General features: G+C 44.2%; 1 protein-coding gene across 3 annotated transcripts in view; it reads left to right on the top strand.

Moving 5' to 3' along the window:
* SLC23A2 (solute carrier family 23 member 2) overlaps nucleotides 1-19,963 on the top strand; it is a 153,058-nt gene that overhangs the window by 109,132 nt on the left and 23,963 nt on the right. For all 3 annotated transcript variants that reach the window (XM_088470804.1, XM_088470805.1, XM_088470807.1), the window contains 5 exons: nucleotides 709-797; nucleotides 3,794-3,861; nucleotides 4,346-4,527; nucleotides 9,918-10,038; nucleotides 17,938-18,094. In XM_088470804.1, coding sequence (XP_088326930.1) covers nucleotides 709-797; nucleotides 3,794-3,861; nucleotides 4,346-4,527; nucleotides 9,918-10,038; nucleotides 17,938-18,094 — 617 coding nt within the window. The remainder of the gene's footprint in view (nucleotides 1-708; nucleotides 798-3,793; nucleotides 3,862-4,345; nucleotides 4,528-9,917; nucleotides 10,039-17,937; nucleotides 18,095-19,963) is intronic.

The raw sequence follows: 19,963 nt of genomic DNA, 5'->3' as shown, positions 1-19,963 counted from the left end.
AATCCGCCAGAGCAGTGCAAGCTGGCATTTCTAATTTTATTTGTGTGTACCTCGGGTGTATTTGAGCGTACCTCGGGAGTTTCATGCAACAAACTTGCACTTGTAAACTTGCACGTAATTGGATTGACCCAATAATATTTATAGAACCAGCAAGTAGGTATGATGTGACTAGGGCAAGATTTTGTACCAGATTGGCGGATCTGTGGTCACCTCCATCCTGTCCACACTTATATGAAAAGGGGAAGCCTGGAATTACTCCAGCACCCATTGAGATAGAATACAATAACTCAGGATCCCGAATATCAATATAATAACAATATGTTATGTCTTTAGAAAATCTTAACACAAACTTGGTACACTTTTAACATCATTACAAAATTGTAAATTAAAATTCTAGACCAATATATTGTTTATAATACACTATAAACTACACAATACATTACTTATAGTTACTAAATAAAGGTAGATAAAAACACACATGACACAATATATCATAAGTCTTATTTAGGAAGATAGTATTACCAATCACCTTAAAGTTCTGGACTTCTTGGAGTGAAGTAATCACTTTATATTGGTCAGTAGCGGCAATTATCCCATAAGAACGAAGTCGCACATTTTTTATCTTTTACGTTAGTTTAAGAATAATGTTAATATTACATTGAGCAAGATGAATGACCTTTCCTCACCCCTCATCTGCTTTTGCTCCAGGTTACCCTTGTTCCAAGCAAGTGCGTTTGCATTCCTTGCTCCAGCTCGTGCCATCCTATCCCTTGAGAAGTGGAAATGTAATACTACAGGTAAATACCTAACCGATTTAAAGCCAGGTGAGGTTGCAGATCCATGTCACCCCAGAGACCCTCCTGCCACCTATTGTTTGTGTGGACGGGCACCCAGCTTGACGGGTAGGACTCTGCGTGAGACACCTATGGGATTATTTCCCTTGTTTGGTAGCCAGTTAATCCATTTCTCCCCAGGGAGTGGAGGCACCTTTGTGAACAGAAGAATGCAGATAATCTCTGACACTGGAGCCTTTGGGTTTTAACCAGATGGAGAAAGGAATGTCGTTAAAATCTTACTATAAACCAGATTTAGGGAAACAAGAGAGCGAGCCTAGGAGGTCAGGTTCTCAAGAAATAAGATGCCATCTATAAGATGGTGGGTACAGGATTCTGACTGGCTTTGTGGACTTGCCTCATTGCAGTAGGTGCTGAAGGCTGGGGGCGAAGTTGTTTTGTAAACGCCATAGACTTGTAATGCTTCTAGGTAATGCCAAAGTTCACAAGATCTTTGCTATTATGACTTTGGGATTGGGTGTCACTGTTCTATTGAAATCTAAGGATTATATTTTTTTTTTTTCACGGCTCAGTAATCTGTATCACAAATACTGTGCAACTTGAAACCCATAAGGGTGGCTAAAGAAAATCTGATGAACATGTTTACCCTCTAGAGAAAATAAATTGGTATGTTTACTCTAGAGCTGTAGACAGTGAGCCAGCCAGGTTGGTATATTAATGGAGTTGAGCCTTGCCCTTGTGTTACATTAGTGCTGGTGGTAAGTTTTGCTGTGGGATGTACACTAAGAGGTAATGAAGTACAGTTCCCGCTGCTAATCTGGCTCTTATCTGCTGTCACATTCCATCATCCTTTCTGTGTCATTTGAGAAAGATAAAGGGGGGATATTTTGTTCATGGAAATGGATTAAGGGCCAGGTGGTATGATGAGAAATTCATGGGAATCTCTTCAATGGAAATTTCCAGCAGGATTTTATTTCTTTTTTGTGGCTTTTTAGTTTTGTGTTTCTTAAATGATCACATAGTTTGATGTTCCCCATAAATGTACATGATTCCTATAAGTGATTAAATATACAGTGTTCAGTGTTCATTCTCACTCACGAGGCTCCCCACACACTCAAATTAGTATGAATTGTGAAATCAAAACGCTTGAATACATTTAATAGTTCTACACAACACTCTGACACAAATATGTATAGGTCACAGTGCCTATTTTCATAATGCCTTATTATGAATTTACTGCATTATTGACCACAACTCCCCCTGTTGGTGGATTAGACATATGACAGGGAATTTTTGTTATCTTTATCCTTGGGGAAAACAATATATCTGTCATATGAGGAAGTGGTTTCATACAATCCAAAAATAATAGACCGTGTATTTGTATAATCGTGCAAATTAAATCCTTATTGAAGTATTTACAGTAGTCTTTGATAAGTCCTGAGCAGTTATCTGTGCTTTTAAAAATGACTTACAAACCTGTGATGTGTTACAGACAGGAATAAGATTAATTATTTTAGGTTTTATGTTGCCTTATTGATGAACAATATAAATATGCTGTAATGGTGTGTACCCCTAGACGACTTGCCAATGACACAATGGTCGTCCAGATTTCCTTTGAACTTCTGGGCAAACAATCTAGTGCATACACACTGTGCAATCTACCAAAAGATATATCTTGCATCATTTGGTGGTTAGCTCGTTAACTATATAATGTTAACATATCACCTGGTCGTCCTTTAGTGCGTACACGCTGCGCGATTTGTGGGAAATCGTTAACGAGATTGTCAGATTGAGCTGCATTGGGCGGCCTGAAGACGTGAGGGGCAGCACCACGGGAGCGTGCATAGTGCATGCACACTTGAGGATTTGAACAATTTGTCTTTCCAATGCGTCGGAATTGGGCAAATCGTTAAAAAAAAATCGTCTAGTGTGTACTCACCTTTACAGATAAGTCCAGTGGTAGTCCCATAGTAGCATAGGTAACGCATTTTGTTTTGGAATAACCCACAATTATATCATGTGACGCTGTGAGTTATTCCACATGAAACGTGTCTGGTACGCTACGTTAGGACAGCCACTGAACCCATCTGTACAACATCTTCAGCATATTTATAAAACCACTAACCAGGACACACATGTGGTATAAAGTTGGCATGGCATATAATTGCTTCTCAAATTTCTTGCCAAATACAATAAATAAATAAATGAGGGCATCTATTGCCTCATTGTAGTTAATCTTGGAGGAGTGTTAATTATAGAAGAATTATTAGTTAACGATTTGAAGTGGAGAAACATGGACTTTCCAAAATATCCCAGTACATGAGTAAGGATCTAATTTTTGTGACTTTATAATGGGGAACCTATTCCTGCTGTTTAGTAGTATCTTGGATTGTGAGTCATAAACTTTTCATAGTTTATGAACCTGCATTTGGTGTCAAGCTGGGTACACACTGGCCGATATATTGGCCGATCAATTGATCGGCCAATATATCGTGCCCCCGTTGGCCAGTGTATACAGACGATATGTCTGTGAACGCTGCTGAGTGCTGGGCTGCACTGGGAGACTGTCTGAAGCTGCTAAAGCGGCGCCGGAGAGTCTCCTATGCCAAAAAGGGGAGCGATCACGCTTATCGCGCCCCCCATTGGCTGTGCGCCAGGTTGAGGGGCACACAGCGCCCCCTGCGCAGCGCAGTGATGCAAATGTTTTTCTCTGGGGTTTTTCCCCGAAGGGGGCATGGCCACGAGTTCCAAGATTAGGCCATGCCCGCAACCCACCCCCAGGCCGGCCCGACCCGCCGCAGCATGCAGATGATGGTTGTTCTGTGTGTATGAACGACCATCATCTGCAGATATATCACTATAGTGTGTAGCCACCTTTAATGGAACTTTTAACTTTGTTGACCAGGGTAATTAAACCATGGGCAATTAAACAATCTAGGTCTCTCAGAAATTTAACAGATCTGGCGATTGGGTCACCTGGTGTTTCGTTTCTTTTGCAGATTTGTCTCTTGCTAATGGAACTGAGCTACTTCACACGGAACACATATGGTACCCGAGGATACGGGAGGTACAGTACTTGACCTACTAACTTAGTTGTTAGCGGAGACCGGCCATGTAAGGCTGAGAGTAGATGGCTAGCATCTGCAACATATATATGCCTATACACAGCTAAAGTATTGTGAGAGTTGAGGTTTTCTAATAGCCCCCATACATCAGCAATGGATTGTTGCAATTCCCCGATCGCCAGACACCAGTGTCGGGGCATCAGGGGAATATAACATGTTGAATTTTCCTTATTTGTCTATCCCGACCACAAAATGATCAGAATCGGAAAATCAGGGATTTTTATTATGCATAATTTTCCAGATTCCCAACAGATCACTGATCATTGATGCCTGCCAATCTGCGGTTTTGATCGGCACATAGGATCAGTGTTGGGGACACGGGGAATTGTGATGCAGATGTATGTGCCCCTTTAGATAATTATTGGTCAATGTCGGTAATAGTGTTCTGTTTTTGTTTTTTTCCATCCCTCTTCAATTTTTAAATAGATACAAGGAGCCATTATCATGTCCTCGCTTATCGAAGTGGTTATCGGCTTCCTTGGTCTTCCTGGAGCTTTGCTGAGCTATATAGGCCCACTGACGATCACTCCCACTGTATCTCTCATTGGCCTATCTGGTTTCCAGGCTGCTGGGGAGAGAGCAGGAAAACACTGGGGCATCGCTATGCTGTAAGTAGTAACTCCCGCTGCCTAATTTCAAATACTGTAGTAACATAGTTTATTAAAACAGTGTAAGTATACATACCTGGAGCCTCTGTGACTTACCTATTCTCACCCAGAGGAAGTGGATCCGTGAACTGATGTCCAAAGTGACAGCCTTCTTTACGGGCTGAAAGTGGCTTCATATACAGTCAGGTGCATAAATATTGGGACATTGACATAATTTTCATATTTTGGCCTCTATTCACCACCACAATGGCTTTGAAATTAAACAAACAAGATGTGCTTTAACTGCAGACTTTCAGATTTAATTTGAGGGTAATTACATCCAAATCAGATGAACGGTGTAGGAATTACAACGGTTTCTATATGGGCCCCCCACTTTTTAAGGGGCCAAAAGTAATGGGACTATCAACTCAAAAGCTATTTCATGGACAGGTGTGTGCTATTCCCGTCGTTATTTCATTATCAATTAAGCAGGTAAAAGGTCTGGAGTTGATTCTAGGTGTGACATTTGCATTTGGAATCAGTTGCTGTCGACTCTCAATATGAGATCCAAAGAGCTGCCACTATCAGTGAAGCAAGCCATCATTAGGATGAAAAATCAAAACAAACCCATCAGAGAGATAGCAAAAACATTAGGTGTGGCCAAATCAACTGTTTGGAACATTCTTAAAAAGAAAACGCATCGGAGAGCTCAGCAACACCAAAAGACCCGGAAGACCACGGAAAACAACTGTGGTGGATGACAGAAGAATTATTTCCCTGGTGAAGAAAAACCCTTCACAACAGGGCCAAATCAAGAACACTCTCCAGGAGGTAGGTGTATATGTGTCAAAGTCAACAATCAAGAGAAGACTTCACAAGAATGAATATAGAGCGTTCACCACAAGATGTAAACCATTGGTGAGCCACAAAAACAGGAAGACCAGATTAGAGTTTGCCAAACAACATCTAAAAAAGCCATTACAGTTCTGGAACAACATCCTATGGACAGATGAGACAAAGATCAACTTGTATCAGACTGATGGGAAGAGAAGAGTATGGAGAAGGAAAGGAACTGCTCATGATCCAAAACATACCACCTCATCAGTGAAGCATGGCGGTGGTAGTGTCATGGCGTGGGCATGTATGGCTGCCAATGGAACTGGTTCCCTTGTATTTATTGATGATGTGACCGCTGACAAAAGCAGCAGAATGAATTCTGAAGTGTTTCGGGCAATATTATATGCTCATATTCAGTCAAATGCTTCAGAACTCATTGGACGGCGCTTCACAGTGCAGATGGACAATGACCCGAGGCATACTGCAGAAGCAACCAAAGAGTTTTTTAAGGCTAAAAAGTGGAATGTTATGCAATGGCCAAGTCAATCCCCTGACCTGAATCCAATTGAGCATGCATTTCACTCGATGAAGACAAAACTGAAGGGAAAATGCCCCAAGAACAAGCAGGAACTGAAGACATTTGCAGTAGAGGCCTGGCAGAGCATCACCAGGGATGAAACCCAGCATCTGGTGATGTCTATGCGTTCCAGACTTCAGGCTGTAATTGCCTGCAAAGGATTTGCAACAAAGTATTAAAAAGTGAAAGTTGGATTTAGGATTGTTTAGTTTGTCCTATTACTTTTGGCCCCTTAAAAAGTGGGAGGCACATATAGAAATCGTTGTAATTCCTACACCGTTCACCTGATTTGGATGTAATTACCCTCAAATTAAATCTGAAAGTCTGCAGTTAAAGCACATCTTGTTTGTTTCATTTCAAAGCCATTGTGGTGGTGAATAGAGGCCAAAATATGAAAATTCTGTCACTGTCCCAATATTTATGCACCTGACTGTACAGTATTGCTCTCCAGTAGTAGGTACACTTTTAAAAGATCTATAATTGCAGTATGTGTACAGTGAGTAATGCCTGTTTTTCTTAGTAAAAAGTACAAATACTGTGGTCATCAGGTATTATTAAATAAGTGTATTAGTCCTTGTATGGGTACTGCAAGGCGATATCATCTTATGTGTTACTGTAACAAATTAGCAGACATAATATGCAGAGTTGCATGTTACCATTGACAATGTAGGTGAAGTACTGTGAGATTCAAGTACCAAACTGCCAGTGTAGTGTTAGAATTCCTACAATGTTTCTTATTTTGTTATTGATGTATAAAGATGGTATGCAGTTGGGATGACGACGGTCTAAATGACGACCGCCGGCATCCCGACTGTCTAATCCCGGCAAGGGTCTAATGAAAGGTGTCGAAATCCCGACGCCTGTCATTTTACTTACGCTGGGAGCCCGACGCTTGGCATCCCGATCGAAGGTAAGCGCGGGGGGGGAGGGTTAGGTTAGGATAAAGTCCAGGAATGATGATGTTTGTCCATGCAAGATGACGTTTAGCCTCTTTCTGAGTTCCGTTTTTTTGGAGGGAAAAATCCGAACTCGGCGTGCAAACTCGAACCTATCCGAGCCTGCACATCCCTAATAAAAACCAATGCAGTGCCCCCTATAGTAGCACCCCTTATGCAATTCCACCCTGTGTTAGAGCCCCTTTTGCAATGCCCCCTGAAATTGTGGCCATTATGTAGTGCCCCAGTAATGCCCCTCATGTTGTGCCCCCAGTAATGCCCCTTACGCAGAGCCCGAGGTAATGCCCCTTTATGCAGAGCCCCCAGTAATGCCCCTTTATGCAGAGCCCCCAGTAATGCCCCTTTATGCAGAACCCCCTGTAATGTCCTTAGTAGTGCCCCTTATTCAGAGCCCCAGTAATGCCCCTTATGTTGTGCCCCCAGTAATGCCCCTTATGCTGTGCCCCCTCCCAGTATAGAACAGGCCGGACACTCACCTGTCTGTGCAGTACTTGCCTTTCTTCATGACTGCCGCTGGGCACCACTCCAGTCCACGCCATCCCTTGTAGACGCTGAGGCTGACTGGATCTAATTAGATCCAGAGCGGCATGACGTCACCCGCGTGGTGCATCGCTGGGAACGCTGGCCTCTGAAGCGATCAGAGGCTTCTAATCGCTTCAGAGACCACTGTTGACAGCCTGTAAAGTAAACACTGCCCAATTGGAACTGTGCTCTGATCGTGGCAGGGGTGTGGGCCGCTTATTATATATAGGTGGGCCCACACGCTGGGGCCGCAGAAAATGTTTATTCGGGCCGCATGCTTGACATGCCTGCTCTACACGTTCTAGGATCGTGGCCGACTGCTCAACTGACTGAACGATATGTCTGCTGGCCGTACTCACTAAGCGATATATTGTGCGACTGCACAATATATTGTTCAGTGGCCACGTCCAGGAGCATAGTGGTGTTCATGGTATCGTCTGATCGGCCTACACTGCACAGAGATCAGAAGATGCGATGAATGACCCAAAGGAGTGCTCAATAGACCATACACACAAAACGATGTGTCAGCCCGATCCGCTATATCGGATGACATATTGTCTGATGTGTACCCAGCTTAGGGCGATGTTCACACAATTAATGGATATATGAGAGTTAGTAGCCTAATTTTTGAAGGCATGTACAAACAGATAATTATGATGAGGATGGCCAGCATTACCGTGCTGCTTGTCAGCGGTTGCTGGAGGTCACATCGATAGGTGCTTTCTATGTGTAGCCAAGTTGTATTCCTTATTTTCTTTTTATGGATATAGAGAGTAGTGTCTGGTGAAATAAAGAAGTTAAGTTGTACAGGTTGAGTCTCCCATACCCACAATGCTTGGCACCAGGGGTATTTTGGATATCGGAATAATCCGTATTTTGGAATATTTGCATACCATAATGAAATATCTTGGGAAAGGGACCCAAATGTAAGCACAGAATGCATTTATGAATCATATACACCTTATACACAGAGCCTGAAGGTCATTTTATACTGTATTTTTAATAATTTTGTGCATAAAAAAAAGTTTGTACATACTGTATATGAAATTCATTTATGTTTCATATACACCTTATACACAGAGCCTGAAGGTAATTTTATACTGTATTTTAATCATTTTGTGCTTTAAACAAAGTTTGTGTACATTGAACCATCAGAAAGCAAAGGTTTCACTTTCTCAGTCATGCTAAAAATATGCCGTATTTCGGAATATTCCGTAAATTCGGAATATTTGGATATGGGAGACTCAACCTGTATTGAAATGGATATTACACAAGCAAAATGAATGGTTAGAACTTGTAAGTGACTTATGCCTATCGTAAACCTGGATCATATGCTACTGGTAGAGACCCACACGCATCTTGTGATAGTTGCAACTTTGCATTTGTACACACACGCAGCCTATATTTAGTGAACTTTTTCTGTTGAAGTTATTATAAAAATGCTCAAACATCAATTTTATTTCTCCTTTTTTTAAGGTTTGTACAGAGGTTATACTTGCTGATGTTTAATAATCTGTGTTTATGAAATATTTTCTATTCCTCTGTCCCTTGACAGTAGACTTTAGTAAGGTGAAGCACTCCTGTCATATCTCTAAAGTAGCAGAATGTCTCCAGTGCCCGTTCTCAGATGCCCTCCCCTCATTTGTGTATAACTTACCCTTAAGCTGGGTACACACTAGAAGATGTCATACGATATATCGTTCCAAAGTGGATTGGCACGATATGCCGTACAGATAGTATAGTGTGTGCGCCTGATTGCGCGTTGATGAGGGTCGTTCATCGCATCGTCCCACCTGCTGTGCTGCAAAGTAGATGAGACGATGCAATGAGCGACGCCATTGTGTAACATGCAGCATGGAACGATGCATCGTGCCGCCGTACACCATCGTGCAGTGTGTACGGCGCATGCAATGTATTGTTACATTGCATCATACAGTCGCTGGGTACACACATCATAAAGCATGTTCCCAGCTTTATTCTCTGACCTCCCCTAACATCACAGCGTCATCATTGCTGCTTCCAATGCATGGAGACCTATGCACCTATATTACTGAGCCACAATGTTACAGTCCCTTTAAAGGGATGATAAACACTACATACTAGATGATCCACCCTGATAAGACAACTCGTATCATTAACAAATACACATCTAAAAGTCTCCTTACAATTATAGAACTTCAGGCAATATAAATCGTACTTCCATTGCAGCTGGTAACCAACCTCCATTCACTATCAGTCACTTTAGGCATAATTATCTTTCCATCAGTTTAAAGACTGGTTAAACAAAACGCTCCCCTCCGTAAATTAATTGTTGTATTAAGTTATGTTCAATTTCTAAAATTACATAGATGTGTGATTTGAGCCAATAACTGAATTTATATACAGTAACTTTTATTTCAAAGCAGTCACTCATCCTTATAACTAAAGCAGTATGTCTGTCCCCTTCTATATTGGCTGCAATCTTTATTGCTCGTGAGGTAACATAATGATGTATTTGTTTCTTTGTTCTGTCCCATCAGCACCATTTTCTTGGTCCTGCTCTTCTCTCAGTATGCCAGGAACGTCAAGCTGCCGCTTCCCATATACAAGTCTAAGAAGGGATGGACGGCCTATAAGTTTCAGCTCTTCAAAATGTTCCCGGTGAGTTACATGGCTGACTTCAGATTTGGATATGAACAGGTTGTGACACTGTCTGACTTTCAGCCAGACGCTTTTTAATTTGCTTCAAGTTATTTTAAGCATGCAGTTTTCTTCTTCTGGGTCCATAAGGCCCCACAGGGAGACCTTGGGGTGTAGGTGGTGGTTGAGGCCCGGGCACCACGCAGTTAAAGTTTTAGCTCCCAGGATGCATCGGTCCGAGCCAGAGGCACCTCAGTTTCGTCGGTGTCCGGCTGGAGTTGGGTCACCTTTATGCAGTGGGCTGCTTAGCCAGCCTAAATAGCTTTTATTTTTGTTTATACTTATTTATATTGTTGTTTACTGAGCGCGCAGCAGCAGACTGTCCACAGGACGTCTGCGCTGCCGGTCCGACATCCCTCCGGGCGCCGCAACGCCAGTTTCGGCTGGGGATTTCGGCGGGCATCCCGGGGTCCTCGCTAGCCGGCCCCGTGGACGAACCTAGACTGCAACCCGGACGTTAAGAGGACATGTAAAGCGGGTCATCGCTCGCAGTGACCCGAGATTTGGCAGTCATACCTCCGGTCTCAGGGGAGAGACCGGAGGTGCTGAGTGTGGACACAGGCTCCGTTCAATGTGATCCACTAGACCACCAGGGTACATATGGAGCTGGAATCCAGAGTCCCGGTAGGTAAACAATCAGTATGGGGAGGTCAGCTTTCCCCATTAAAGCGGCCCCTCAACTCAGGACGCCATTCCCTGAGCTGCTCTCCTCCGACCACGCCCCTCAGAGGTCTCCAGCGGCCATTTTCTCTCAGGCACAGCCGCAGCTCTCTCAGGGAAATGCAGGTTCCGGTCCCCCTACATACCTCTCCCTGGAGTCAGTGTATGTAGTGCTATAGCCTACCAGACACTGAGTCTGTGTCGTTGATTATAGTGCCATATTGCAGTAATATGTTATATATTGTATGTGACTTATGCTAGTGCTGCCTGTCTGTTTTCCTCTCTATACTGTCAACATATATCTTTTCCTTTTTCTCTGACTTTGCCCTAACATACAGGTGTATTCAGGGTTTTTCCTGTGCCTCACATATATATAAAAAAACTATTTGTGATGCTTGTCGCATACAGTTGGTTATTGCACTGTGCCATATTTGTGCTGTGCGCTCCTGCAGCTTGCCTAAGTATAAGACAGGACCAGTATATTGCATTCCTACTAGTATCCTACATACACAGTGGTTGCATTATACCCAGTGCCATATTGTGTGCCATATTGCTCTGCAGCTACGTCTAGCAAAGGCAAGAGTAACAAACAGGCATCTGCACCCATACTGCTATCATGCAAAGTATGTGCTGGAGGCCCATCAGACCACCCAGCGCCTTTACAAGAGCCCCCCTGGGCTTCTTTCTCTCAAGTGCTGGCTACTATTACGGAGCGCTTAGCAGTTCCCCCTATGGGGTTACCGCAGCAGACCAAAATCCCCCCCCTGGGGTTGCCACAACAGTTTCAGGCGATACAGTAACCTCCGTTACCCCCACCATGGGTAGATGTTCTCTCTAACTCAGTGCAGAGTCTGGCTTCTTCTACTGCCTTTCAAACTATGTTGCAAGGTAAGAAGCCCCTACCCAGTAAGCCCTTTAGGTGTCCTGTGTTATCTTCACAGTCCACGCAACTCTCAGAATCTGAAGTATCATCTGAGGAGGAAGAAGATGCCGATCTCTCTAATGGTGCATACACACGGTCAGATATAACAGGACGATAAGAACGATATCGATCATATCGTTATCGTTCTTATCGTCCTGTTTTTGGGCCCTTCCAACCCCCAAACGATGGTCGATGCGTGGGCACGGATGGTCGATATAGACCATCTCCCATGCATGCAGGTCAAGTTACTATAGATCGTTGATCGAGGGTCGTTATGTCGTTTGGGGGTTGGTGCATGTGCTGGATGTTCAATATCGAACATCCAGCACATGCAGGACGATCAGACAACAATATCTGATCGTTGTCTGATCGCTCCGTGTGTACGGAGCTTAACACTGACTCACCTCTGGAGGAGGATGTGAGTCGGTACAAAATTAATATTCCTGCCTTGGTACGAGCTGTCAGATCCATCTTACTAATAGAAAAGGACGAGCCAGCCCCTAAATCCAAGCACCCTCTGTTTAAACGACAGAAAGTGGCTTCAGCAGAATTCCCTCTATCGGATCAACTAGCTGAACACGTCTGCAGCCTGGCAGATGCCTGGTAAGAGGTTTCAGCCACAAAAACGTCTGTCCTCCTGTTACCCATTCCCTGTGACTCATTGTTCAAAATGGAAAAGCCCCCCTGCGGTGGACTTCCATGTTACGCGTTTAATTAAAAGCGCTACATTACCTATCCCTGCAGTAACCTATTTGAAGGATCCTACGGATAGAAAGGTGGAATCTTGCCTGAAATCGATATACTCTTTCAGGAGCTGTTGCCCGTCTGACCATGGCTATTGCATGGGTGGCCAAGGCTATAGAAAGCTGGGCTGATGCACTTGAAGACTCTCTTCCCTCAGAGGCTTCTTGGGGTCAGATGTCTTTTGTTGCTCACATTCGAGATGCAGTGTCCTATATTGGAGAAGCGACATTGGGTGCCAGTCTCCTAACCTCCAGAGTCTCGGCCACTGCTGTGTCTGCTCACCGTTCCCTGTGGCTACGCACATGGAAGGCAGATGTGGATTCCAAGAAAGGCCTAGAAGGGTTACCCTGCAATGGGGAGATCTTGTTTGGCCCAGACCTTGACAAGATTGTAACCACGTTGGCAGCATCAAAAACTGCATTTCTGCCTTCAGCCTCTACTACTACAAGGCCACGGACTACATCCTTTAAGTCCTTTCGTCCTCAAGGAAAGCCTAAAGGTCAGTCCTTTCCTAGGCAGTCAACTTCCGCTAGGGCCGCCAAACCCAGGACCAAGCAGTCCAGGAACACCAGATGTCCTGCTTCAAAACCTGAGGATAAACCCTCAGCCTGACGAGATGGGCCTCCCTCTGGGGGATCCCAGATTGGGAGGCCGACTTCTTCAGTTCGCCCAGTGCTGGTGTCAAACCACCACGGATGCTTGGGTAAGAGAAGTGGTCTCTCATGGGTACACCCTCTTATTTCTTCGACGGCCACCCCACCAGTTTTTCTACACAGGCCCTCCAACAGAAGCGAACAAGGCCCTACATATCCAGAAAGCCATACAGTCCTTTCTGCAAGCAGGGGTAATTGTCCCAGTCCCGCTATCTCAGTGAGAGACTGGTCCTTATTCTACTCTCTTTCTGGTTCAGAAGCCGAATGGGTCTCATCGGCTTATCCTCAGCCTCAAATCCCTGAACAAATTCCTGAGGGTACCCAGGTTCAAGATGGTAACCCTACCCTCCATCATCCTAGCTATGGAGCCTGGGGACTTCATGGTATCTCTGGATATTCAGTACGCGTCCCTACATGTACCTGTAGCGCCCTCACATCAGCGATACCTCCGGTTTGCTATACTACAGAAACATTTCCACTTTCAGGCTCTGCCCTTTGGACTATCCAGAGCTCCACGGGTGTTTACCAAAATTATGGCTATTATGGCGGCCCACCTACGTGGTCAGGGTGTCCGACTGTTACCATATCTGGACGATCTCCTGCTCCTAGCAGGATCCCCAGAAGTGCTTCACAGCCATCTGCAGCTAACCATTGCTTTACTGCACAAGCACGGATGGTTAATCAACTGGAAAAAGTCCTCCCTGAATCCCTCACAGAGAATGATTGATTCATCTGAGAGCCCTGCTGGATTCTCAGGATCAGAGAATCTTCCTGACATCAGACAAGATCTCCACACTTCAACTACAAGTGCGCAGATGTCTCCACAGTTACCGAGTGTCGATCCGCTCAGCAATACAGGTTCTGGGATCCATGGTGTCCACCTTTGACATGGTGAAATATGCTCAGTTCCATTCTAGACCTTTGCAAAGGCTGATCCTCTCCAGGTGGAACAGGTTACCACATCGGATCAAAGCTCAGACGATGGTGCTGTCTCCAGAGGTGTGTGTCCCTATCTTGGTGGCTACAGACATCTCATCTAACCTATGGTTGCCCCTTTTGTATCCCGGACTGGGTAATCCTAACAAGACGCCAGTCTCGGGTCCGCACTCAGGGCCGTTGGACTTCGGTCAAATCAACCCTGCCAATCAACATATTGGAACTTCGAGCTGTCTACAGGGCCCTCAAACTCCCAGCACATACTTCACGGAAAACCTGTACAGGTTCAGTCTGACAATACCATCAACCATCAAGGAGGCACTCGAAGTTGGGCAGCAATGACAGAAGTGTCATACATTCTGACAGGGGCAGAGGGTCACCTCCCGGCCATCTCTGCAGTGTTCATTCCGGGAGTTCTCAATTGGGAAATAGATTTCCTCAGCCGTCACAACGTGCATCCCGGGGAATGGTCTCTTCACCAAGAGGTGTTTCAACTCCTAGTGGACAAATCGGGCCTCCCAGAGGTGGACCTCATGGCCTCCCGACACAATCAGAAACTGCCAGTATACAGGTCCAGGACAAGACATGCCAAGGCAACCTTTGAAAACACATTACCAGTGAAGTGGACCTTCCAGTTTGCGTACCTCTCCCCTCCAGTCTCACTTCTTCCTTGAGTTCTTCGGAAGTTCAAACAAGACAGAGGAACTGTCCTGCTGGTGGCTCCAGCTTGGCCCAGACGTCATTGGTACTCAGATCTTCGGAGTCTCTCCATTGACACTCCGTTCCTGCTGCCTCAACAACTGGACCTGTTGTCTCAGGGTCCTTGCCTTTACCTGGACCTGGGTTGTCTGTCTTTGACGGTGTGGATCTCGAGACATCCCTCCTGAGGTCCAAAGGATTCTCTAGCTCTGTAGTTAAAACTGTACTCAAAGCGCGTAAGCCAGCCTCTGCTCGGATCTACCACAGAGTGTGGCATACATATCTCCAATGGTGTCGCAGCATATATATGTGGAACAGTTCCCTTTGGAAATCAGATTCCTTATTTGTGCTCTATGGATTTCACAAGAAGGGATGGCCAGCCAACAAACAAACAATGGCTAGATGGCTTCGCATGACTATCTCACAGGCAAGGCTTCCTGTACCAGCTACTGTTACTGCTCTTCTACTCATTCTGTGGGTCCTTTGTGGGCAGCTCGCCGTGGCGCCTCAGCTAAGCAGCATTGTAAGGCAACCACGTGGTCCTTTGTCCACACCTTTCTGAGGTTCTATACCTTTGATACCTTCGCCTCTCAGGATGCTTTCTTTGGGCGCTGGATTCTCCTCTCAGCACAGCTGAGGACTACTTTGGGACATCACCAAGGTCTCCCTGTGGAGCCCTATGGACCCTGAAGAAGAAAATGAGTTATGGTAAATCTTACCTTTAACTCTTTCTTCGAAGTTCATAGGGTCCACAGGGCACGCGCCCTGACACACCTGGCTTCATATGGGCTGTGTTTCTGGTCACCGGTTTCCCTTCTCCTTCTCCGTGAGAGTGTGATTCTTGTGTGTACCAGTCTTCCTTCTCTCTTCTCCTCCTCCGGCCTTTGGCTTGTCACGAACTGAGGTGGCTCGGGGGCGGGGTATAGGGGGATGGACCGATACATCCTGGTAGCTAAAGATTTAACTGTGTGGTGCCCAGTCCTCAACCACTACCTATACCCCAAGGTCTCCCTGTGGACCCTATGGACTTCGAAGAAAGAGTTAACAAAGGTAAGTTTTACCATAACTCATTTTTTTTCTTGCACTATCCTTTTTTTTTGGAATATTTTTTATTTAAATTTTTTTTATGAAATATTTTGAAAGAAAAAGACTTCAATACATTCCTACAATTAACAGGGAGGCAGTCATATGGCTCCTAGGGCATTCCTGGCAGATGAGCAATACCCAGAAGTTCATCATCCACACCAAGAGAATACATTACATCTAATGGTGCTAAGACCTAGAGTCTCCTTTGTAGTTCCATGATTGACTTCATAGAGCTATAGAAATGTAGCTCCCGGGTGGCTGTACAGTGCTCTCCATGGCCCCCCTGTGGGTCGCAGGCCGCATCTAGTGCGATTCCAGGAATTTAGCCTGTAGATTTAAATCTGCAATAATTTAAAAGGCAGAACCAGGTTGGACTGACCTTTTTTAAAATTATTGTCGCTTTCAACGAGCTAAATGGACAGAATTACGCCTGTTCTTACAAATCACAGGCCAATACATATTGGCTCATGTTTGTAGGTATGTTCTGAAGGGGTTAGAAGGCTTGGCGAGCTGACCACCTGATGGACCTATAAGGCCTTGCATCGATGGCCTGCTAAGCTATGCCATTAGACAGTCCTGATTTTTATTTTGCAATCCTCCAAATATTCATAGAAAATCTAGTGAAGCAGAATTTCATAGGGTGGACATTTTAGTTTTGATGGCCCCTAACTTGTTCATACTGATGTTATCTATGTTCATATTGTTATATCTATGTGCTCTCGGGGGGACATTATCCTCCTGTCACCATGCTTGCTGGTGAGGATAGTGTTCTTACATAGAGCTTTGCTCTCAGTCCATAAAGCACTCCTTGTTCTCCTCAGACCTTTTCCTCCACTTGTTATGACATATTGGAATTCTCCAGATACAAATTTAATGTAAATTGTCTTTATGACCGGGTGACGAAAAGAAACACCATCATCAAAGTGCAGTTTTGTGAAGTGCCCGGTCTATTGCGGTCTCATATGTAGCCGTGTGTGGGCAGTGTAATCATTTGCAAATAATTAAAACCTTTTAAATCCTCATATTGATTTGAACTCAAGAGTGTTAAATAAATAATGTTCAAAGACTCATTTTGACCACTTGCTGGCTGGACAGAGATATAATCCAGCAATGTACGCTGAGATATCTGCACTCTCCATCTACCTTCTCTGCAGTGTCACCGCTGTGTAAACCACATACCTCTTAATGATGGGGGTGGGTCTCTATTACTGGGCCAGTCACAGTAACGTAAGAGCAGGGCTACTCTGATTATGGCCATCAGTCTCCTGGGGCAGGATAGTGTCGGGTGGCATGTAACTAAGAAGCCGATTGGTTTAGGGGAGAACACTGTTCTCTTCTGTTTGGTGTCAGGGGTTTATGCTACCTGGTAGCCTCCCTAACATGGCCAACAGATTCTCCATTTTATAGGATGATCTTCAAATTCACAGATGTGCCATGTACTTTCTATTTATTATGCATTTTAACAATGCTTGAGAAATGTTAAGTATTTTGTAATCTTTTTATATTCTCCACCTCTGATTAGTGTTTTCCAATAACATTTTCTCAGATTTCCTTTGAATGTTCTTTGATATTCTCGATGAAGCTCTTGTTATGAAATGCACCATCCCTCAGTGGGACCCAATTGTTTCACTTCAAATTAATAGGAGTGGACTCTAATCATTTTTGTGGCCCTTGAAGGATACAAGATCTCACAGATATCTGTTATAGTTCCTTAATGTAAGAAGATGCAATGTGAAAAGAATCCAGAATACTGTACATTTGTGCAGATTGAAGGTCTAGCAGCCCCGCCATGCAGTTAGCGTGCAGACGCCATCCTTCCAGCTGAGATTCTAAAAAAAATAATTTAACCACAACAGTGAGTGGGACCCCACAATTCATGTAAGGGTGAGTCAGGAAGGTTGGGATAGACCTTGGTGGTTCTACCTCTGACTTTGAAGTTTGAAATTGCCCAGGAACTTTACAGTGTCATTTTTTCCCTAACGGGTGCAGATTAATTATGATCGACGGAGTATACAGTGGCTGTCATATGATTTGGTAGCCGTTCAGATCACATGACACCACGTAATGAGAATAAGTATGCAATATATGAACGTGCGTGAAAGGTGGTTACTGTTGATAACCGTTGAGCATTTACATGTTTCCTTTTCTCATGTTTTGCAGATTATTATGGCCATCCTTGTGTCCTGGCTGCTCTGCTTCATCTTTACTGTGACTGATGTTTTCCCACCAGATAGTACCAAATACGGCTATTATGCTCGTACTGATGCCAGACAGGGGGTCCTGACAGTGGCTCCTTGGTTTAAAGTTCCCTACCCATGTAAGTATCAGTCCGTACTCTCCACAGCCACAAGCAATACCCTTAGCTTTTGTATTAGAATGGCACTTTTATTTTGTTAGCTTGGGTCTTGTGTTTGTTCCTATTTGACTCTTTGGATAGGAGAGCATGCAGCTGTCACAGATTATTGCTAATAGTGTTCCTTTTGTAATTGATGTCATTGACATTCGATGTCACATTTTGCAGTATGGAATATGTGACTGCCGGGAACCTTTTACCTATCTCATTATTGCAGTTACCCCATAAAGTTTGCATGATATGAAATTCTCTAAATCTGTGGATTACTAACTGGTTTTGCAACCTATCAGCCCATAGAATATGGTCTGTAACCCGGCCAAGATTACTAACCGTACACTGCTAGTATACAGTAGGTAGCTGGAAGGAGTCATGTGACTCGCCCAAATTACAGCTCTATTATCTTTCAGAGCTTTACATTCTCCTTATGGCTGATACATTTATCAAATATTTTGTCTCTTGTTTGAGCAGAAATATTTGTTATGAAAATGCCTCTTAGGATTTGTACTTTACCTCACACTTACTGAAAGGCTGACACTCTGTAAGCATATTCTCTAGTTAAATGCCCACCGTGTGGCTTAACCTTGTACTGTGGTATTACCTTTATCTTTGCGCCCTTGGCTTGCACTGTGCAGCACCCATTTGGCCTGCCCGCACTTTTTGTCTTCATATTTTGTTCCCACGTTTCATACACCCCACTTCTTACTTTTCCCTCAACCTAAGAAACAAATATCGGTCTTTGTGCATCTTTCTTTCTACAAATGAAATATTAAGCACCTCATTTATTGAGACTGTAACAGTCTGTTGGTGCTTTTGGGTGGAACATGTACTGTGTGTGTGGTTCCACTAGATGGCATTCTCTGTGTACACTGCTCTGATCCACGTGTGTGTTTAAACCACATTGTTGACAGAAGGGGCAGTGACGTGCTGGAGGACAGTGTGCTGCTGCCCCCTCTGGCCGTTCAGGGACTGTGCTGGAGAAAAGAACATGCAGGCTTGGCCCCTTAGAAATCACTTTGTACTTTTGCCGTTACAGCGTTAATATCCCCCGCTTGTGGCTTTCCCTCCATTAGAGCAGTGTACACAGTGACTTACATATCTTGTGTTTTCGAACGCTGGTGTCAGGACGCATCATTCTAGGAAAAGGATTCTTGTAGAGATCAAGGTAACCTTGTACATTCCCTTAATATGTTGTGTTTTGATCACTTCAAAAAGATGCTGTTGCTCAAGTTCTAAAATAAAACCAAATGTGTCCTGTACAAAATAGTAATAGGGGGCAGGTTATTACATTAAGAAATGTTGTTTTGCATGGTATCTGGGATATGTCTATTGCGGTCAACAGTATTGAGCTAAGGAATTATTATTATTATTAAGAGTATTATTGTTATTAACATTTTATATGGCACCACAAGCAGTCCACAGCGCCTTAAAAGTACAGAAACAGTATGAACAAAACAATAAAAAAAAGACTTACAGTACAAAACATTTCAGGACATGGACAGACAGTGGTAACACACAGGGAAGGGACAGCGATCGACGAGCATAGAGCAGTAGGTTAGGATGACAGCTGGAAGACTTTGATAAATAAGTTGGTATTGAGAGCCCGTTTGAAGTTTTGTTGAGAGTCTGATAGAGGGAGAGAGTTCCAGTGGTAGGGAGCAGGACGGACAAAATCTGGGAGGCAAGAGTGGGAGGAAGTAATCATTTGGGAGGTAATGCTTCGCCATAACTCCTCTGAGAATCTGGTTCATGAGTGCTGGTGGCCCGCAGAGAGCTTGTCTCCTTCCCACCAGCCCTGCTGCTCTAGCACCTGTGGTGCTTCACCATATCTGCAAC

This window comes from Taudactylus pleione, unplaced genomic scaffold (genome assembly GCF_031769625.1).
Source record: "Taudactylus pleione unplaced genomic scaffold, aTauple2 ptg000105l, whole genome shotgun sequence".
In the NCBI taxonomy this organism is placed as follows: domain Eukaryota; kingdom Metazoa; phylum Chordata; class Amphibia; order Anura; family Myobatrachidae; genus Taudactylus; species Taudactylus pleione.
This window is presented reverse-complemented; position numbering and strand designations above follow the sequence as displayed.